This window comes from Eriocheir sinensis, chromosome 48, assembly GCF_024679095.1.
Source record: "Eriocheir sinensis breed Jianghai 21 chromosome 48, ASM2467909v1, whole genome shotgun sequence".
NCBI lineage: Eukaryota > Metazoa > Arthropoda > Malacostraca > Decapoda > Varunidae > Eriocheir > Eriocheir sinensis.
The window spans coordinates 1,597,775-1,614,923 of NC_066556.1; the positions used below are offsets into that span (position 1 = coordinate 1,597,775).

A 17,149-nucleotide genomic window follows, 5' to 3' on the forward strand; every position below is an offset into this window, starting at 1 on the left:
GGTAAGAGGTGTGTTGGGAGGGAAGAAGTAGGGAAGGAAGGGAGAAGAAAGAAAGGAAGGAAGAATGAATGAAATGGAGGAGTCTTGAATGAATAGAATAGAAGAAAAAGAGTGAGTAGAATGAGGAAATAAACAGAGGAAAGAGGTGTTGGGCAAAGACGGAGGGAAGAAGAAAAGTTGGAAAGTTTCGTTTAGTCGGCGCTACATCTGTGGTCTTACGCCGGAGAAAGACAGAAGGGGAAGGAATTATAGGAGAAGGGAACAGACCCCAGGAGACGGGACACAACCCCCGATTAACACCTGGTACCCATTCACTGCTGGGTGGACAGGGGCGTAGGGCATCGGAAAAAGGGAAGAAGAAGAGGCTGTTACATAAAATAGAAAGAAGGAAAGGAGGATAAAAGATACCTCAAAAAAAATAAACACAAAGTATGAGGAAGATAAATTAATGAAAAAAAAAAAGAATAATAAGGGAAGTACAAGGTAGGAATGCTGGACAAAGAGGGAGAAAGAGAGGAAAAAAAAATGCAGAATCAGGAATGAAGTGCAGGAAGGAAAGCGGGAAAAAGGAAATATGGAAAGAAGAGAAGAGTGGAGTATGGAATGAGGGAAGGGAGGGGGAGGGAAGGGAAGAGGATTGAGATGGATGAGTAGGGAAGGAAGCGGAGGGAAGGAGGAGGAAGAGGAGGAAGAGAAAACGGAAAAAGGAGAGGTAAAGGAAGGTACAGGAGGATACGACATAAGTATTCAGCGTCCCATTAAAATAAATCTCTTAGTAAAGTTCTCAAACACGTATTTACTTTATTTTACTTGACATCTATATCAGTGACGGCGCTTGTGGTGAATCGATCGCAATATATTATGGAGAGCACAGCGAATGGATTTGACAAGATATTTTGCCTCAACAATGTTCTAATATTTGGTTCCACGTCTAATGTTTTACTCTTAATATTTTCTCCTCGACCTCGCGGGCACCAGCATTAGCATATCAAGGATCACTTCATCATTAGCAGTATTAAAATGTCATAAGAATCACGTCACACTAGTTTTTGTGGTCAATTAATAGGATTTTTTATTTTTTATGTTTAGATCTTAATATTTTCTCCTCGACATCGCGGGGTCCAGCATTAGCATATAAAAAATCACTTCATCATTAGCAGTATTAAAATGTCATAAGAATCACGTCACACTAGTTTTTGTGGTCAATTAATAGGATTTTTTTTTTTTTAGATCTCTTCATGTCTGCAAATATAATAATAATAGTCACTTTTCATCATCATTTGTGTCTTTTATTTCTGGTATTTCTCTTTCCTCTCTCCCTTGTGTTGTCTTGGTGTGAAGGAGTCCATTATGTTTTCTTGTCTTTTCGTAATGACTTTTAAATAATTTCCTCGTAAACACGGATTCTAAATAACAGGTTTACCAAGAGAGTGATTAATGAACGCACTAAAGACACACTCACGCCCTCAACACGAAGAACTTTAGATTATGAAGCCCAAAATTTCCTTACCTACACTAAGTCATTCCTCTGAGCAACTCTTTACGGGTCTACTAAACAAAACGCTCTGATGCCTCCGCCGCCCACCTCACACGTTTACTGATGGACGCACTAAAGACGCACTCACGCCCTCTACACGAAGAACTTTAGATTATGAAGCCCAAAATTTCCTTACCAACACAATAAGTCTTTCCTCTGAGCAACTCTTCACGGGTCTACTAAACAACACGCTCTGATGCCTTCGCCGCCCACCTCACACGTTGCCTGCCCGCGCCCCGCATTCAAATTTTCAATCAACATAATCGAAGTACATTATCCCACGCGCATCACTCTACCTTACCCCAAAATATGTCGCCTCTCGGGCCTGCGATCTCATTAAAATTCTTGTGCATAATCATGTAATTCACACTAACAAGAAATTCCTCCGAGCACGATAAGAACAGGCGAAGGTGGAACTTATGAAGGTGGTCTGATGGAAGTGGAGCTGTTGGTCGGTGTAATAAAGTAACATTAAAGTAACTTGCTAGTGGACACGTTACTGGTACTTATAATAAAGTGAATTGGGGGAAGTGCTTCTTCTTCTTCTTCTTTTTTTTTTTACAACAAAGGAGACAGCTCAAGGGCACACAAAAAAGGAAACAATAATAAAAAAAAAGCCCGCTACTCGCTGCTCCTAAAAAGAATCCAAAGAGGTGGCCGAAAGAGAGCTACGATTGATTATGATAAAGTAAGTCGATAGGAGAGTCTTAATAGGTTAGGTTATTTTAGGTTAGGTTACTGTTAGGTTAGGTTAGGTTAGGTTAGGTTATTGTTAGGTTAGGTTAGGTTAGGTTAGATTAGGTTACTGTTAGGTTAGGTTAGATTAGGTTACTGTTAGGTTAGGTTAGGTTAGGTTAGGTTACTGTTAGGTTAGGTTAGGTTACTGTTAGGTTAGGTTAGATTAGGTTACTGTTCGGTTAGGTTAGGTTAGGTTACTGTTAGGTTAGGTTTTAAGTGGAGAGTACTACTGGTCGTCTTTCTTTCCTCCTTTTCTTTCGTTTATATTTCATCTTCTTCCATTCTTAGAGTCCGATGATCCTCTCCCATCTTCCTCGGTCCAGTGCCAATCCTTCTTCTATTCCTAACACTTCCATGTCTCGTTGCACTGTCCCTCTCCATGTTCTCCTTCGTCTTCAGTCCATTTCCTCCACCATCCTCAACACCTCGCCCTCTGTCTCTCTTCTCACATGTCCGAACCATTGCAACCTTCACTGTCTCTCTCTCTCTCTCCTGCATGTCTTTCAACGTAGAGGAAATGCTACTGGTGGTTATCATGAAGTGAACTAAAGGAAGAGAAGTGAAAGAAGGGAACTGAAAGAAGGGAACCGAAAAAAATGAACGGGGGAAGTGAGCCGAAGGAAGTGAGCCTGAGGAAGAGTGACTGGTGGTTATTATAATCTGAACTAAAGGAAGTGAAGTGAAAGAAGTGAAGTGAATGAAGGAAACTGAAAGAAGAGAACCGAAAGAAGTGAACGGGGGAAGTGAGCCGAAGGAAGTGAGCCTGAGGAAGAGTTACTGGAGGTTATTATAATCTGAACTAAAGGAAATGAAGTGAAAGAAGTGAAGTGAATGAAGGAAACCGAAAGAAGTGAACTGGGGAAGTGAGCCGAAGGAAGTGAGCCTGAGGAAGAGTTACTGGAGGTTATTATAAACTGAACTAGAAGGAAGTGAAGTGAAAGAAGTGAAGTGAATGAAGGAAACCGAAAGAAGTGAACGGGGGAAGTGAGCCGAAGGAAGTGAGCCTGAGGAAGAGTGACTGGTCGTTATCATAGAGCAAGGCGAGCAGAGAGCCTGGCCTCGCTGACACATGGCTGGCAGGCACCCTCTGGCCGACCCGAGGCAGCGAGGGCCACGATCAGGCTCGCCAAATTATCGTACTCATCGCATTGCATTTTCGAAGTTTCTGACCGATAACTAAAGCAAAAAACAACAACAACAACATCGATAAGTAACAATTTTAACGCTAACTTTATTTTTCTATCGTTATTTGCTAAGGTACGAGAGTTTGGGGCTTAAAAATGATGATTACAATGGGGTGAGTACGATAATCTGGCAACGCTGGGCCCACGATGCTTGCGCTGTGATGTGTCGGTCAATCAGCGGTCCTTGTAAACAGGTTCTCCTCATGCACGCAAGCGCCAACTGACCTCAATTTGCAGCGTCATCCTCGCCGCGCGGTAGCTCATCATCATCAAATTATAACCTATTACACGCTTACTTTATGCTCGGTTCTGCTCTGTCCCAATTACAGCTTGAGTCTGAAGATACGACGGTTTATCTTTAAGTCTTTAAGCTCTATTCCATCCCAATTACAGCCTTATTCTGAAGATACGGCGGTTTATCTTCATGCTCTATTCCATCCCAATTACAGCCTGATTCTATACATATTAGGGTTCATCTTTATTCTATTCCATCCCAAGTAGAGCCTGATTCTATACAGATTACGGTTCATCTTTCCATTCTCAGCCAAGTCGTTTGTTACTGAAGCCGTGTCGACCGCGTGGAGTTTAAGTGTATTTTTCTCTACTAAACCTTCGTGTCAGTCCGCCTGTCTATCAAGGAAGGAAAATGTCCAATCCTTTACACTTTCCAATCAGGCAATGACAACACAGCAAGTGGGACGCTCAGCAAAAACTCCGTGTCCATGCAGGAAGGGCGAACACAAGGGCCGGAGAGACGGACACACACGGAGACAGACCTACAGACAGACAGACAGGGAAGGTCACGGGGGCAAGCGAGAAAGAAAGAAAGAGAGATGAGGATAAATGAGGAAGAACAAGCTGAGAAAATAGAGAAGAAAAACAGAATGAAAGAGAGAGAGAGAGAGAGAGGAAGGAAAGTAATGAATGAGAAGCAGAAGACGAGAAAGACACTGATCGGAAGGGAAACTTAACCCGGTAGCAGCGACGGGCCAAATTTGTGCCATGATATAACCCCCCAAAATAGATGATGCATAAACTGATCACAAATGCTTCGATATATATATTATGAAATGGTTTGTGTGAGTGATGATTTTTTCTCATTTTTCTCGCTTAGAGGGACCATTAAGAAACATAATCCCCGTTGCTACCAGGTTAAAAGGAGAGCGAAAACGGAAGTGGCGAAAAGTAAGGAAAAGAGAAAGGAAAAGGAAGAAAATTTGACAACACAGACGGCAACCCAGGAGGCGCCCAAACAACGGCAGGTACTCACATCTTGTAGAGGTTGGGGCAGTTGGCGAAGAGGTTGTCCGGGAGGTGCGTCAGCTGGTTGTTCTCCAAGGTCCTGCAACAAAACGATGATGGTGAGTGATAACAACGCGTCCGGTGCAAGGTTTACCCTCAGCAAACACGCGGCAACACGGAAGGTTTGTCGAGGCGGACCCTTAAACATGACACTCCCGCCAAGGAAGACAAAAAGAGAGATAAAAAAGACGTCGCAGGAGAGATTTACTTTATCCGCCGCCGCCGAAATGAGAGAGACTTCAAACTACTCACACGTCCACGCCGATACCACCCTTGAAAATAGTTAGGAAAGAACAACACGAGAAAAAGAGCGGTCAAAGAAATACATCCCACAAGAGTTTTACATTATCCGCCACTGAAATGAGAGAGAAACTTCAAACTACTCACACGTCCACGCCAATACCACCCTTGAAAATAGTTAGGAAAGAACAACACGAGAAAAAGAGCGGTAAAAAAAAAGACATCCCACAAGAGTTTTACATTATCCGCCACTGAAATGAGAGAGAAACTTCAAACTCGTCACACGTCCACGCCAATACCACCCTTGAAAATAGTTAGGAAAGAACAACACGGGAAAAAGACCGGTCAAAGAAAGACATCCCACAAGAGTTTTACATTATCCGCCACTGAAATGAGAGAGATACTTCAAACTACTCACACGTCCACGCCAATACCACCCTTGAAAATAGTTAGGAAAGAACAACACGGGAAAAATACCGGTCAAAAAATAAGGCATCCCAAAATACATCTCACAAGAGCTTTACATTATCCACCACCACAGAAATAAGACTTAAAACTACTCACCCACGACCCGTCCCCGCCACTACCACCCTCAAAAATGTTTAAAAGGGTGGAAAAAGAACAATACGGCAAGGAAAATATTGAAAGCTCAGCCGAGACTCCAAACTTTTAGAAACGGAGAGGAGGAAGGGCGGACAAAAGGGCCTCCGGGTGTTGCTTCTGGTCAAGAGTAAACAGTAAAATATCGAGCCTCGGATCCTCTGTCTTACCGTCAGCGTCCCACAAACACGGGAAGAGAAAGGAAAAAGATAGAACGGAAAGGCGGAGAGGCGGACAGCAAAGAATGAAGAAGGAGGAGGAGGAGGAGGAGGAGGAGGAGGAGGATAAAAGTCAATGAAAATAAACCCAGATACTAAAATGGAGAGATGGGTCGGAAGGAAGGAAGGAAGGAAAGGGAGACAAGAAGAAGAAGAAAGAGACGAGGATATAAGAGGAAAAACAATCTGAGAAAATGGAGAAGAAAAACAGAATGAAACCCAGAGAGAGAGAGGAAGCAGAGTAAAGAATGAGAAGCAGAAGACGAGAAAGACTCTGACAGGAAAGAAAAAAATATAAATAAGCGGAGAGGAAACTTAAAAGGAGAGAGAAAACGGAAGTGGCGAAAAGAAAGGAAGAGAGAAAGGAAAAGGAAGAAAATTAAGAGAAAGGAAGGGAAAGGGTGTGGAGGGGAAGAGGGAGAAAAAAAGAAAAATGAAAGGGAAACAATAAAAAAAAGGGAGATCGAGACTGACGGAAGGAACGAAAGAAAGAAATTGAAAAAAGAAAGATGGGAATAGAAAAGAAAGAAAGAAAAGGGGGATATAAAGAGAGGGAAAAATAGAGAAAAACGGAAAGAAAACACAAAAATAAATAAATAGAAGGGAAATCGAAACTCCCAGAAGGATATCAAAAGAGAAAAAGGAAAAAAAAATAAAAGAAAAGAAAAGAAATGAAGGGAAATGGAATGTAAGGGGGAGAGGTATTGGACCATAGCCAAAGGGGTCATCAATCACTCTATCAACCGGCAGCGAGCTCCACCCATTAACCCCGACAGCGAGGGTCCACCGGTTATCAGTCCGGTGCTCAGAGCGAAGGAGAAGGTGGTTAACCCGGTAACAGCGACGGACCAAATTTGTGGCTTTACCGTGTACCAGCGATGGGCCAAATTTGTGGCTTTACCGTGTACCAGAGATGGGCCAAATTTTTACAATGATATAAACCCCCCAAATAGATGATGCACAAACTGATCACAAATGCATTGGTACTATATATTATGAAATGGTTTGCGTGAGTGATGATTTTTTCCCATTAATTCGCTTAGAGGGGCCATTAAGATACATGTACCCCGCAGCTACCGGGTTAAGTGTGTGGGAGGGTGTAGGAGAGTCTGAGGCTGTAACAGGGTATATGAGGAAGTTATAACGAGAAAACAACAGAAAACAGAAAGGACGAATGATAATATATTTCTGAGCAGTGGAAAATATTAGAAGCAGAGATTAATGAGGAAAGTGGCATATGAAGGTGGAAATAACATCAAGAAATCCGTTTTTTATGTAGCGTACTCAATTTCAGTGCATAAAAAAGAACGAAAAACTAATGATAATATATTTGTGAGCATTATGAATTATTAGAAGCAGAAATTAATGAGGAAAGTGGCATATGAAGGTAGAAATAACATCAAGAAATTCGGCTTTTATGTAGCGTACTCAGTTTCAGAGCTTAAAAAAGGACGAAAAACTCATGATAATATATTTGTGAGCATTATAAATTATTAGAAGCAGAGATTAATGAGGAAAATGGCATGTAGAGGTAGAAATAACATCATGAAATCCGTTTTTTATGTAGCGTACTCAATTTCAGTGCTTAAAAAAGAACGAAAAACTAATGATAATATATTTGTGAGCTTTGGAAAATATTAGAAGCAGAGATTAATGAGGAAAATGGCATATGAAGGTAGAAATAACATCATAAAATCCGTTTTTTATGTAGCGTACTCAATTTCAGCGCTTAAAAAAGAACGAAAAACTAATGATAATATATTTGTGAGCTTTAGAAATTATTAGAAGCAGAGATCAATGAGGAAAATGGCATATGAAGGTAGAAATAACATCATGAAATCCGTTTTTTATGTAGCGTACTCAATTTCAGCGCTTAAAAAAGAACGAAAAACTAATGATAATATATTTGTGAGCATTATAAATTATTAGAAGCAGAAATTAATGAGGAAAATGGCAAATAGAGGTAGAAATAACATCAAGAAATTCGGCTTTTATGTAGCGTACTTAGTTTCAGAGCTTAAAAAAGGACGAAAAACTAATGATAATATATTTGTGAGCAGTGGAAATTATTAGAAGCAGAAATCAATAAGGAAAATGGCATATGAAGGTTTAAATTATATGAAGTTCAGTTTTTTTTATGTAGCGTACTCAGTTTCAGAGCTTAAAAATGATGAAAAACTAATGATAATATATTTTTGAGCTGTGGAAATTATTATAAGGAGAAACTAATAAGGAAAATGACATATGAAGGTTAAAATTATAATATGAAATCCTGTTTTTATGTAGCGTACTAGTACTTAGTTTCAGAGCTTAACTTTTTCTGCACACATTTTTTGTGAGTAAAAAAATAAAATAAAAAGTAAAAAATAATAGGTAACGTATTTGATACATATTTGAGACACCAAATAGCTGCCTCGTACAGGTCTACCGGCCTCTTGCAGACTCCTATGTTCTTATGTTCTTATGTTCTTTGAGGCGACCAGCAAACGTGTGTCGCGCTCTGGGGCAGGTGTTAAGGGGGAGGGGGGCTACGGAGGCTGCTTCTTGTGCCTCCCTCCTTGCTCCTCCGGCCGCCCCTCAGCCCAGATGGTAAGGAGGGTATAGAGGCGTCCAAAAAGGTGATGTGAATGAGAGGATTACTGAGCGGTGGTTCGACACTTGACAAAGAGGAAGAGAGAACAGAGAAAGGGGGTATGGAGTAGAGAGAAGAGAGAGGAAGGGATCAGAAAGGCGGAATAAGAAGGAGAAGTGAGGAGAGGATGAGAGAAAAGAAGAAAGAGGAAAGAATAGAAGAAAGAGTATTGGAAGACATCGCGAGTGAGCAAACACACACACACACACACACACACACACACACACACACACACACACACACACACACACACACACACACACTCTCAAATTATCTATGTATGTTTGTCTTGTTCCGCTTCACCGACGAACGAACGAATTTTCCGATCTCATCTTTCCCTCCTACCTACTACCTTTTGCCTCCCTCTCTCCCTCCCTTCCTTCCTTTCCTGGCTGGCCCTTCTATTAGTCTATCTGTCCATCTCCAAAACGCTACAACAAAACACAACCACCGCGGACCCATGCTCATTCCCTCTCCTTGATAACATAACGAAAGCCCCACGCGTTCATTTCCTCTCCTTAATACCAAGTCATGCCGAAGAAAAAGAACACATTACGCCAAATCACAGGTATCGAACCCTCGTCCACCTGCCCCCGAGCTACCTGTGCGCCGCCAGGTGTGTCGCCTCGCCTCATTACGCTTCATTACAGCAGGTGAATACACCGTCCGGAGAAATGAAAGGTAATACAGCGAATTAGAGTTGTGTTTCTTAGGTTATGTAAGGAGGGAAGGGGGAGGGAGGGAGGGAGGGGGAAGAGAGAGAGAGAGAGAGAGAGAGAGAGAGAGAGAGAGAGAGAAGAAATGAGAAAAGAAGAAAAAAGAGAAGAAAAATGAAAAGAAAAAGAAAAAAAGGAAGAGAGAGAGAGAAAAAAACAGGTGCCTCAAGCTACCCGGGCCGCCCACGTCGCACACAACCTTCCCTTCATCTAATCACATCTACACGCGTCATCCGGATCCTAGAGCGGCCGAAACAAAAAGAAAAGGAAGAAAAAAACAAGACAAGAAAAGATGAAACACAGCTCACGGACGCCCAACTTCCTAATCTTGAACTTTTTTTTTTTTTTTTTTTTTTTACAATTACGAAACTAAATATCACCAGAAAATAAACTTGTAACTATTTTCCTTTATGCACTTGCTTATTGTTGTTGTTGTTGTTGTTGTTGTTGTTGTTCTCTAGCACTGTGACTGTTTTCCGTTTCTTTTCCAGTCTCGTGAAAATGAGAGTATATTTTGACTCGTGAAGCTCAACATTCAAAACAAGCAAAAAAACAACTATTTTTTTTTTACACATGCGTACTGGAACTTGTTTTTCCTTTATTCTCGAACGTCCTCAATTTTACTTCTGTTCTCTCATTTCCCAATAATGATAGTAAACTCATTTCTAACAAATCAAGTTCATGTAATTGAATAAACAAGACAAGCAAGAGAATAACATTATTTCAACTCAAACTTGATCATTTTTTCTCTCTCTTATTCTTTAATGCATTCTCCAGTCTCTTAATTTCATAATGATGAGAGTAAACCTATTTCTGACAAACACATGAATCAAGTAAGCCAATAACGACAATATTTCTACACAAACTCGATCACTCTCAAACGCAGGCATCTTCCATTCTCTCTATTTCCTTATGACTATTAACACTATTAGTAAACTATTAACAGTAAGTAAACATAAACACTAAATAAACAAGTTAACATTAAGTAAACTATTAACACACGAAACAAGCAAAAGAAAAACAACAGCATTCCAACACACACTTACTTTCATTCCTATTTTATTCTTTAACACAATCCCCTTCTCTCCTATTCTCTCTATTTCGTAATGAGGGTAAATTCATTTCCAACTAACCTAACGCGAAATAAGGAAGCGAATAACGACACAATTTAAATAGAGACTCGCTCACTTTGTTCCTCCTTTATTCTCAAACGCAATCAGCCTTTCTCGTCTCCCTAATCCGAAGCAATGGCAGGAAACGTTTAGTTCATCCATCAGGCTTATCAGTGACCTAATATCGGCAGATCCGGGCTTCCCTTAGGCCGTCCTGTGTCCCTAATCCCTTAGTAAATGACTCCTAAAGCCTATTATTGAACCGAAGGGGAAGGACAAAGAGTATTGGATCTCTCACCTGACCCTTCTCCTTAACCCCCCTTTCCTCTCTCTTTGCCTCTGTCTATGTCTCTCTCTCTCTCTCTCTCTCTCTCTCTCTCTCTCTCTCTCTCTCTCTCTCTCTCTCTCTCTCTCTCTCTCTCTCTCGACAGACCACCTAGTTTGTTTCAAAGGTCTGTGTGGTCTGATTTTTAACGCAATTTTCCACGTTATATCTCTCTCTCTCTCTCTCTCTCTCTCTCTCTCTCTCTCTCTCTCTCTCTCTCTCTCTCTCTCTCTCTCTCTCTCTCTCTCTCTCTCTCTCTCTCTCTCTCTCTCTTCTTTTCCTTTTTCTTTTTTTGTTTCTTTTTTCTTTTCTTTTCTTCTGTCTTTTCTTCTCTCTTCTTCTCTTCTATTTTCTTCTCTTCTCCTTTCCTTTCCCTTCCCTTTTCTTCTCAGCTTTTCTCATCTCTCTCTCTCTCTCTCTCTCTCTCTCTCTCTCTCTCTCTCTCTCTCTCTCTCTCTCTCTCTCTCTCTCTCTCTCTCTCTCTCTCTCTCTCTCTCTCTCTCTCTCTCTCTCTCAAGGATTATAATACCATTCGTCTGATCCGGCGTGGCTGTGATGGTGAAAATATCAATAAATCTTCGTCGCCTTTTGCATCCCTTCCTTCCTCTTTTTATTTCGCTGATGATCCTCGACTTATGGCTTCGCTGATTGGACGAGGGAGGGAGTAAGGAGAGGGAGCAACAGGAGGGAGTGAAAGGAGTGGAGGAGGCCGTGGCGAAAGGAGTGAAGGAGGATTAGGAGATAGTATAATGTTTTTTTTTGTGTGTGCGTGCGTTCCTGTCTTTTCATGGTGCGTGTGCGTGTGTGTGTGTGTGTGTGTGTGTGTGTGTGTGTGTGTGTGTGTGTGTGTGTGTGTGAGTTCCAAGTCCCGCTCTGAGTGCACATATATATATCACCAACCACAAACAATCTTCACCGAACATCAACTAAAGAAAATTCTCCAATATATTCTAACGTTAATTGGCGCGCTGGACAGGTGGAGCGCCGCGGCCGGGGAGGGGAAGGGTAACTCGATCCTCAGAAGGAATCATCATAAAAAAAAATTCACTCGAGTTGGTTCAAGCGGTTCCTTCTAACCACGAATACCTCGCGGCGCTCTTGGCCTCGTCTTAAAAGCACGCGGACACACACACACACACACACACACACAAGGAGATAAGCTCACAAGTACACTAGGACACAAACACGACCAGTAACCAGGAAAAAGATTAGATTAGTGTTATCAGATCCTTCCTACCAGCTACTCCAAATATCTCGGAGAGCTGAAGAGCCAACAGCGGGTCCTTTCTCTCCCTCCTCCAGCCGTCCCTTCTCCTCTCTCCACCTGGCCCCCTCCATTACCTGTCCGTCCAGGTACCCGGCTAATTAGCTATTCAGAGCCCACCTGGCCCACTCGAAACCCTTAAAATGGGTTCGGCCACTGCCTCATTTGGCCCCTCTGTCCCTCCCTCCTCGCCTGGAAGGAAGGAAAAGGAGGAGGAATCTATGGAAATCATCAATAAAGGAACGAGAAGAGAAAGTAAGGAAGTATTTGTAGACTAACCGAATTCCGTTGGAAGTTAAAATAAGTTATGAGAGAGCGGACGGAAGCAGTTATTGTGGAAAGGGAAAAGAAAATATACGTTAGAATGTAAGAAAAGCTTTTGGAAATCCTGAATAAAGGGACAAAAGGAGGACTTGAAAAAATAAGCATAGATCTACAGAATACGGTTGGCTGTTTAAAATATATGATGAGAAAGCAGGTAAATGTAGTAGTTGGAAAATGGAAATAAATGTTGGTCAGGGAGAAAATATAAATCTCTGGGTGGATGATGAAGGGAAGAAAGGAGACAGCAGAAGAAAAAAAAGATATAGAATTACAATAAGCCGTTCAAGTTTACATAAATAATGAGAGCAGGCGATGAACATCAAAGGCAAAATAAAAGAAGAAAATATACGTGAAAATAAAAAAAAGGAAGAACATACAGAAACAATAATGGATGAAAGGAAGAGGAAATAGAAAAAAAACTTAAAAATACCGTAGGAAATTAAATGAAAGAAATATATACGTAGAAGAAAAGCAAGAGGGACATACAGAAAAAAATAAACAGAGGGAAGAGAAAATAAAAGAAAAAATATATACCTTCAAAATACCCTTGGAAATTAATTAAAGGATGAGAATGCAGAAAATTACCACCATATAAAAAAAAAAAGACAAATGGAGGGAAAAAAAAAATATACATAAGCCTCGGAAGAATGTAATCGCAGGTAAGACAAAAAAAATATATACAAAAAAAAAATAAAACGTTTAACTCACAGTGATTAAGGTATGTGTCGGAGGTGGGTGGCCGAGCCCTTCGCGGTGAGGAGAGAGGGAGGGAGAGAGAAACGAGGGGGGGGATGGAAGGAGGGGTTGTGCTCTGAAGGAGGGAAGGGGAGGAGGAGGGGGAGGTGAAAACGAAGAAAAGTGGAGGGGATGCATAGTGGAACGAGTGGAGAAGTGGACAGCTCTTGGGGAGGAGGAGAGGGAAAGGGGAAGAGGAGAAGGGGAGGAAGACGGAGGAAAGTGAGAGAAGAACAAGAACTCTAGAGGGAGTGCATAACGAGAGACGGAGAAATTGGGAAGCAATGGCATGGAGGAGGAGAGGAAAAGAGGAAGGAGGGAGGAAGACGAAGAAAAGTGAGGAAAAAGAGAAGCTGGAGGTGGTGTATAGAGAGACCAGCAAAGAGATGAGAAGCAATGGAAGAGAGGAGAAGAGGAGGAGGGAAAGACGAAGAAAGGTGAAAGAAAAAAGCAACTCTGTGGGGTGGGGGGGGGGTGCGAGGTGATGGGAAGACGAAGATAACTGAGGGAGAAAAAAAAGAGGGGGGGGGGGAAGGGGGAGATGAAAAGGCAACGACCCCCAGCGAGCCGCCCATCACTCCGGGAAGAACAGTAAGGATCGTATACCAAGACATTTCATAGCTCAAGATCACATATTTGACAAGGCTTTCGTAGGCGTTGTGGGCATTTCCAAGAGTAGTTTTGTGGCCCGGTGGTAGTTTGACCCTTCTACTGTACAATGAACCTAAGGAAACACTCATTAGAACCAGACTGATCCCTTCTTTGACCTTTAGAAATAACTGATGTGCAAACTGAAAGTGTCTTCCAATGTCAACTTAAGTCATCCGGCGACTCAAACACCATCACCCATCACCCGCCATCACCCAACCTGGCTTCCTCTCCTCATGCCTTCCCCTACCAGTAACTCCCCTCCTCTCCACCCCACCAGTACTTACACCTTTCTACCCTCCTCATCCTCCCCTTCTACAGTTTCTCCCCCCCCTCCCCTAAGTCATCAAGAGGCCACAAACACCATCACCCACCCTCGCTTCCTCCCCTCACGCCTTCCCCTTCCATTAACTCCCCTCGTATGCACCCCACCAGTAGTCACACCATCCTACCCTCCCCTTTCTTCCCCTTCTATAACCTTTCCTCCCTCCTCTCTCCTAGCCACATCCCCTCACGCCTTCCCCTTCCATTAACTCCCCTCGTATGCACCCCACCAGTTGTTACACCTTGCTACCCTCCCCATACTCCCCTTTCTACAGCCTTCCTTCCATTCCCATCCCCTAACGCCTTCCCCTTCCATTAACTCCCCTCCTATGCACCTCCTCTTTCCTTCCTCCTTTCCGTGTTCCCCTTCTACAGCCTCTCCTCCCTCCCATTCTCCAAGTTCATACCCATCAACTACCCATCCTCACATCCCTTTTTGTCTTTCCCTTCCAGAAACTCCCCTTCTATGCACCCAACCTGTCCCTCCTCCCTTTCGTTCTCCCCTCCACCAGCCTCTCCTTCCACAACCATTAACTCACCATCCTCATAAACCAACCACATCCCTTTCCGTCTTCCCTGCCAACCCCCGCCAGGCCCCTTCCTCGCCCCAGCAGCGCCCCACCGAGGGACAAACAGAACATGCTTGGAGCTGCTCTTCGGGAGATTATACGCCAGCTGGGGCCGCGGGTCTGTGACGAGGGACGGGATTTCGGGGGCCTTAGATGTGACAGTGATGGGGCGGTAACTCATCGTAAGCGGCCGCGGGGGGGAGGGGGGAAGGGGGGTTCACGTCTGCATAAGCCCCCTACCCCCTGACGGACTCTCGTTCCTGCATTCATTCGTCAGGGCGAGCGCAGATCCCACCACCGGGTTCTCCAGGCACGCGCGTCTAGCCTCCCGGACAAAAGCTCGGACCGTTTCGAAACACGCTTTGACGGAGGGGAGAAAAGGAGAAAGGAAGAGGAGAAAGGAAAATGTAGGTGAATGGCGGATCAACTCGGACAAAGAACGGATGGGAAAGGAAAGGACGAAGAAAAAAATGGCGCCTCGACTTCAGGGACCAGGTGTAAGAGGTTTGTTTGAGTCCACAACCCGACGGCCGGGCACACGTAACCCCCAATTAGGGCATCGCAGGTCATGTCCGATGTTTCCGTAATTGCACGCTGCTAAATGAAGCGATAACGATGCCCCCACGACTCCGGACAAATTGCGGATTGCGGCTTTTTTTAAGGGACGCGGTGACTTCGACGAGGTGTGGATAGCAAGCTTATCTCTCACGACCATCTGGCAGGGCTGATCAAGACACAATGGGATGATCCGGGATATGGGGACGAGGAATGCGGTTATCAATGAGACCAGTTAACTAAAAAAAACTGTGCATGTAAATAAGTGGATGAAAAGTTACGCTATCTCAAAAAAATATTAACACAAAATATCAAGAAAGACACAATGGGATGACCCGGGATATGGGGACAAGGAATGCGGTTATCAATGAGACCAGTTAACTAAAAAAAAACTGTGCATATAAATAAGTGGATGAAAAGTTACGCTATCTCAAGAAAATATGAACGCAAAATATCAAGACACATTGGGATAATCCAGGATATGGGGACGAGGAATGCGGTTATCAGTGAGACCAGGTATTTCTACAAAAGACTATGTATGTATTAAGAAATGGAGGCAAAGTTACATCCCCCCCCCACCACACACACACACACCAAAAAAAACACACACACAAAAAAACAACAACAACCCTCTAGCGATCAAGAACAATGGGATGATTTAGTATATAAGGACGAGGAATGCGGTTATCAATAAGACCAGTTATCTTTTTAAAACACCAAGTATATACTAAATAAATGGTCCTAAAGTTACACTACCTCAAGAAAACATGAACAGAACGATCAACACAATACCAGGTAACTCTTTTTATACGATCGAAGACACCAATAATCAGACACCATTTATCTCTCTCTAAAGGACTATGAACGTATATATATAAAACAGAACGGAGGGAATGTACACTATAGTAAACATTATGGATATCTGGACACCTCTCCTTCCGAAATTGACCTCTCTTTCGGCCACCTCTTTGGATTCTTTTTAGGAGCAGCGAGTAGCGGCTTATTTTTATTATTGTTTCCCTTTTTTGTGCCCTTGAGCTGTCTCCTTTGTTGTAAAAAAAAAATTGCACAGGAATTACGATATCTAACCCTCAACTCAACAACACATTCACGTTTCTTTAGCGAACGCAACACAAAGCAACACCTCCGTCACATCCGTCCTCCTTATGCTATTCAATCTCAACCCTTCTTCTTCTGCCCGGCCCAAGAATCCGCCACTTCTCGCCCTTATCCTTGAACTTACGAGGCTCCTCCACCCTTAGAAAGCGTCCAGGCCTGAGCTAAAGATGGCAGGGGGCGCGTCTCCCTCCCCTTAAGTACCTGGGGCGGCCACACGCGGGTCGGGGGGCAGGGAAGGGTTGAGGGTCGTCTTGGGGGGTCGGAGCGGTGTCACGACTCGGTCACACTCGTCGCCGCCGCCAGTAATTCAGGTCCGAGGCGTTATTAGTTTCTATTAAGGGGGAGAAAGGGAAGGGAAGGGACCCGGCCATGTTCTCTTAAGGGAATGTTTGTTCTTATCCCACCCAGGCGAACCTGATACACCCACACACACACCCGGCATATGACCACAGATGTTGCGCCGACTAAACGAAACTTTCCAGCTTTTCCATAGACACACCGCACAGGTACACTACACAGACTAAACAACTCAGTCACACCACCATGGACACAGACTACACCACACATACACCAGATAGACTACACCAAACCACACCACAGCACAGCACGCTAAACTATTCTTCAGCTTATTATTATTATTATTATTATTATTATTATTTTTACAGCAGAGGAGTCAGTTCAAGGGCATAAAAAAGGTAACAAATGTGAAAAAAAGCCCGCTACTCACTGCTCCTAAAAAGAGTTAGAGGAGTAGCCGAAAGGTAGGTCAATTTCGGGAGGAGAGGTGTCCTGGTACCCTCCTCTTGAAAGAGTTCAAGTCGTAAGCAGGACACCACCACATCACACCACATCACTTCACGACACACCACACACCACATTAACTATACCACACACACCACCACCTCCTCCCACACACACTCAGATTATCCCCTTCCCTAAGAAGCAAAATCAGTTTAGTTTGACCCTCCAATGAGCATTTCCACACCCCTACAAACGATAAACAAAAT

The 17,149-nt window shown here is 43.2% G+C and overlaps 1 protein-coding gene across 1 annotated transcript in view; it reads right to left on the bottom strand.

Annotated features, from left to right (window-relative positions):
- The window catches only part of LOC126981393 (protein slit-like), a gene marked incomplete at its 5' end in the record, with an annotated part of 119,182 nt that overhangs the window by 58,170 nt on the left and 43,863 nt on the right, over positions 1 to 17,149 (bottom strand). Inside the window, one exon of the mRNA XM_050832411.1 lies at positions 4,730 to 4,801. Within this exon, the coding sequence (XP_050688368.1) occupies positions 4,730 to 4,801 (72 nt within the window). The remainder of the gene's footprint in view (positions 1 to 4,729; positions 4,802 to 17,149) is intronic.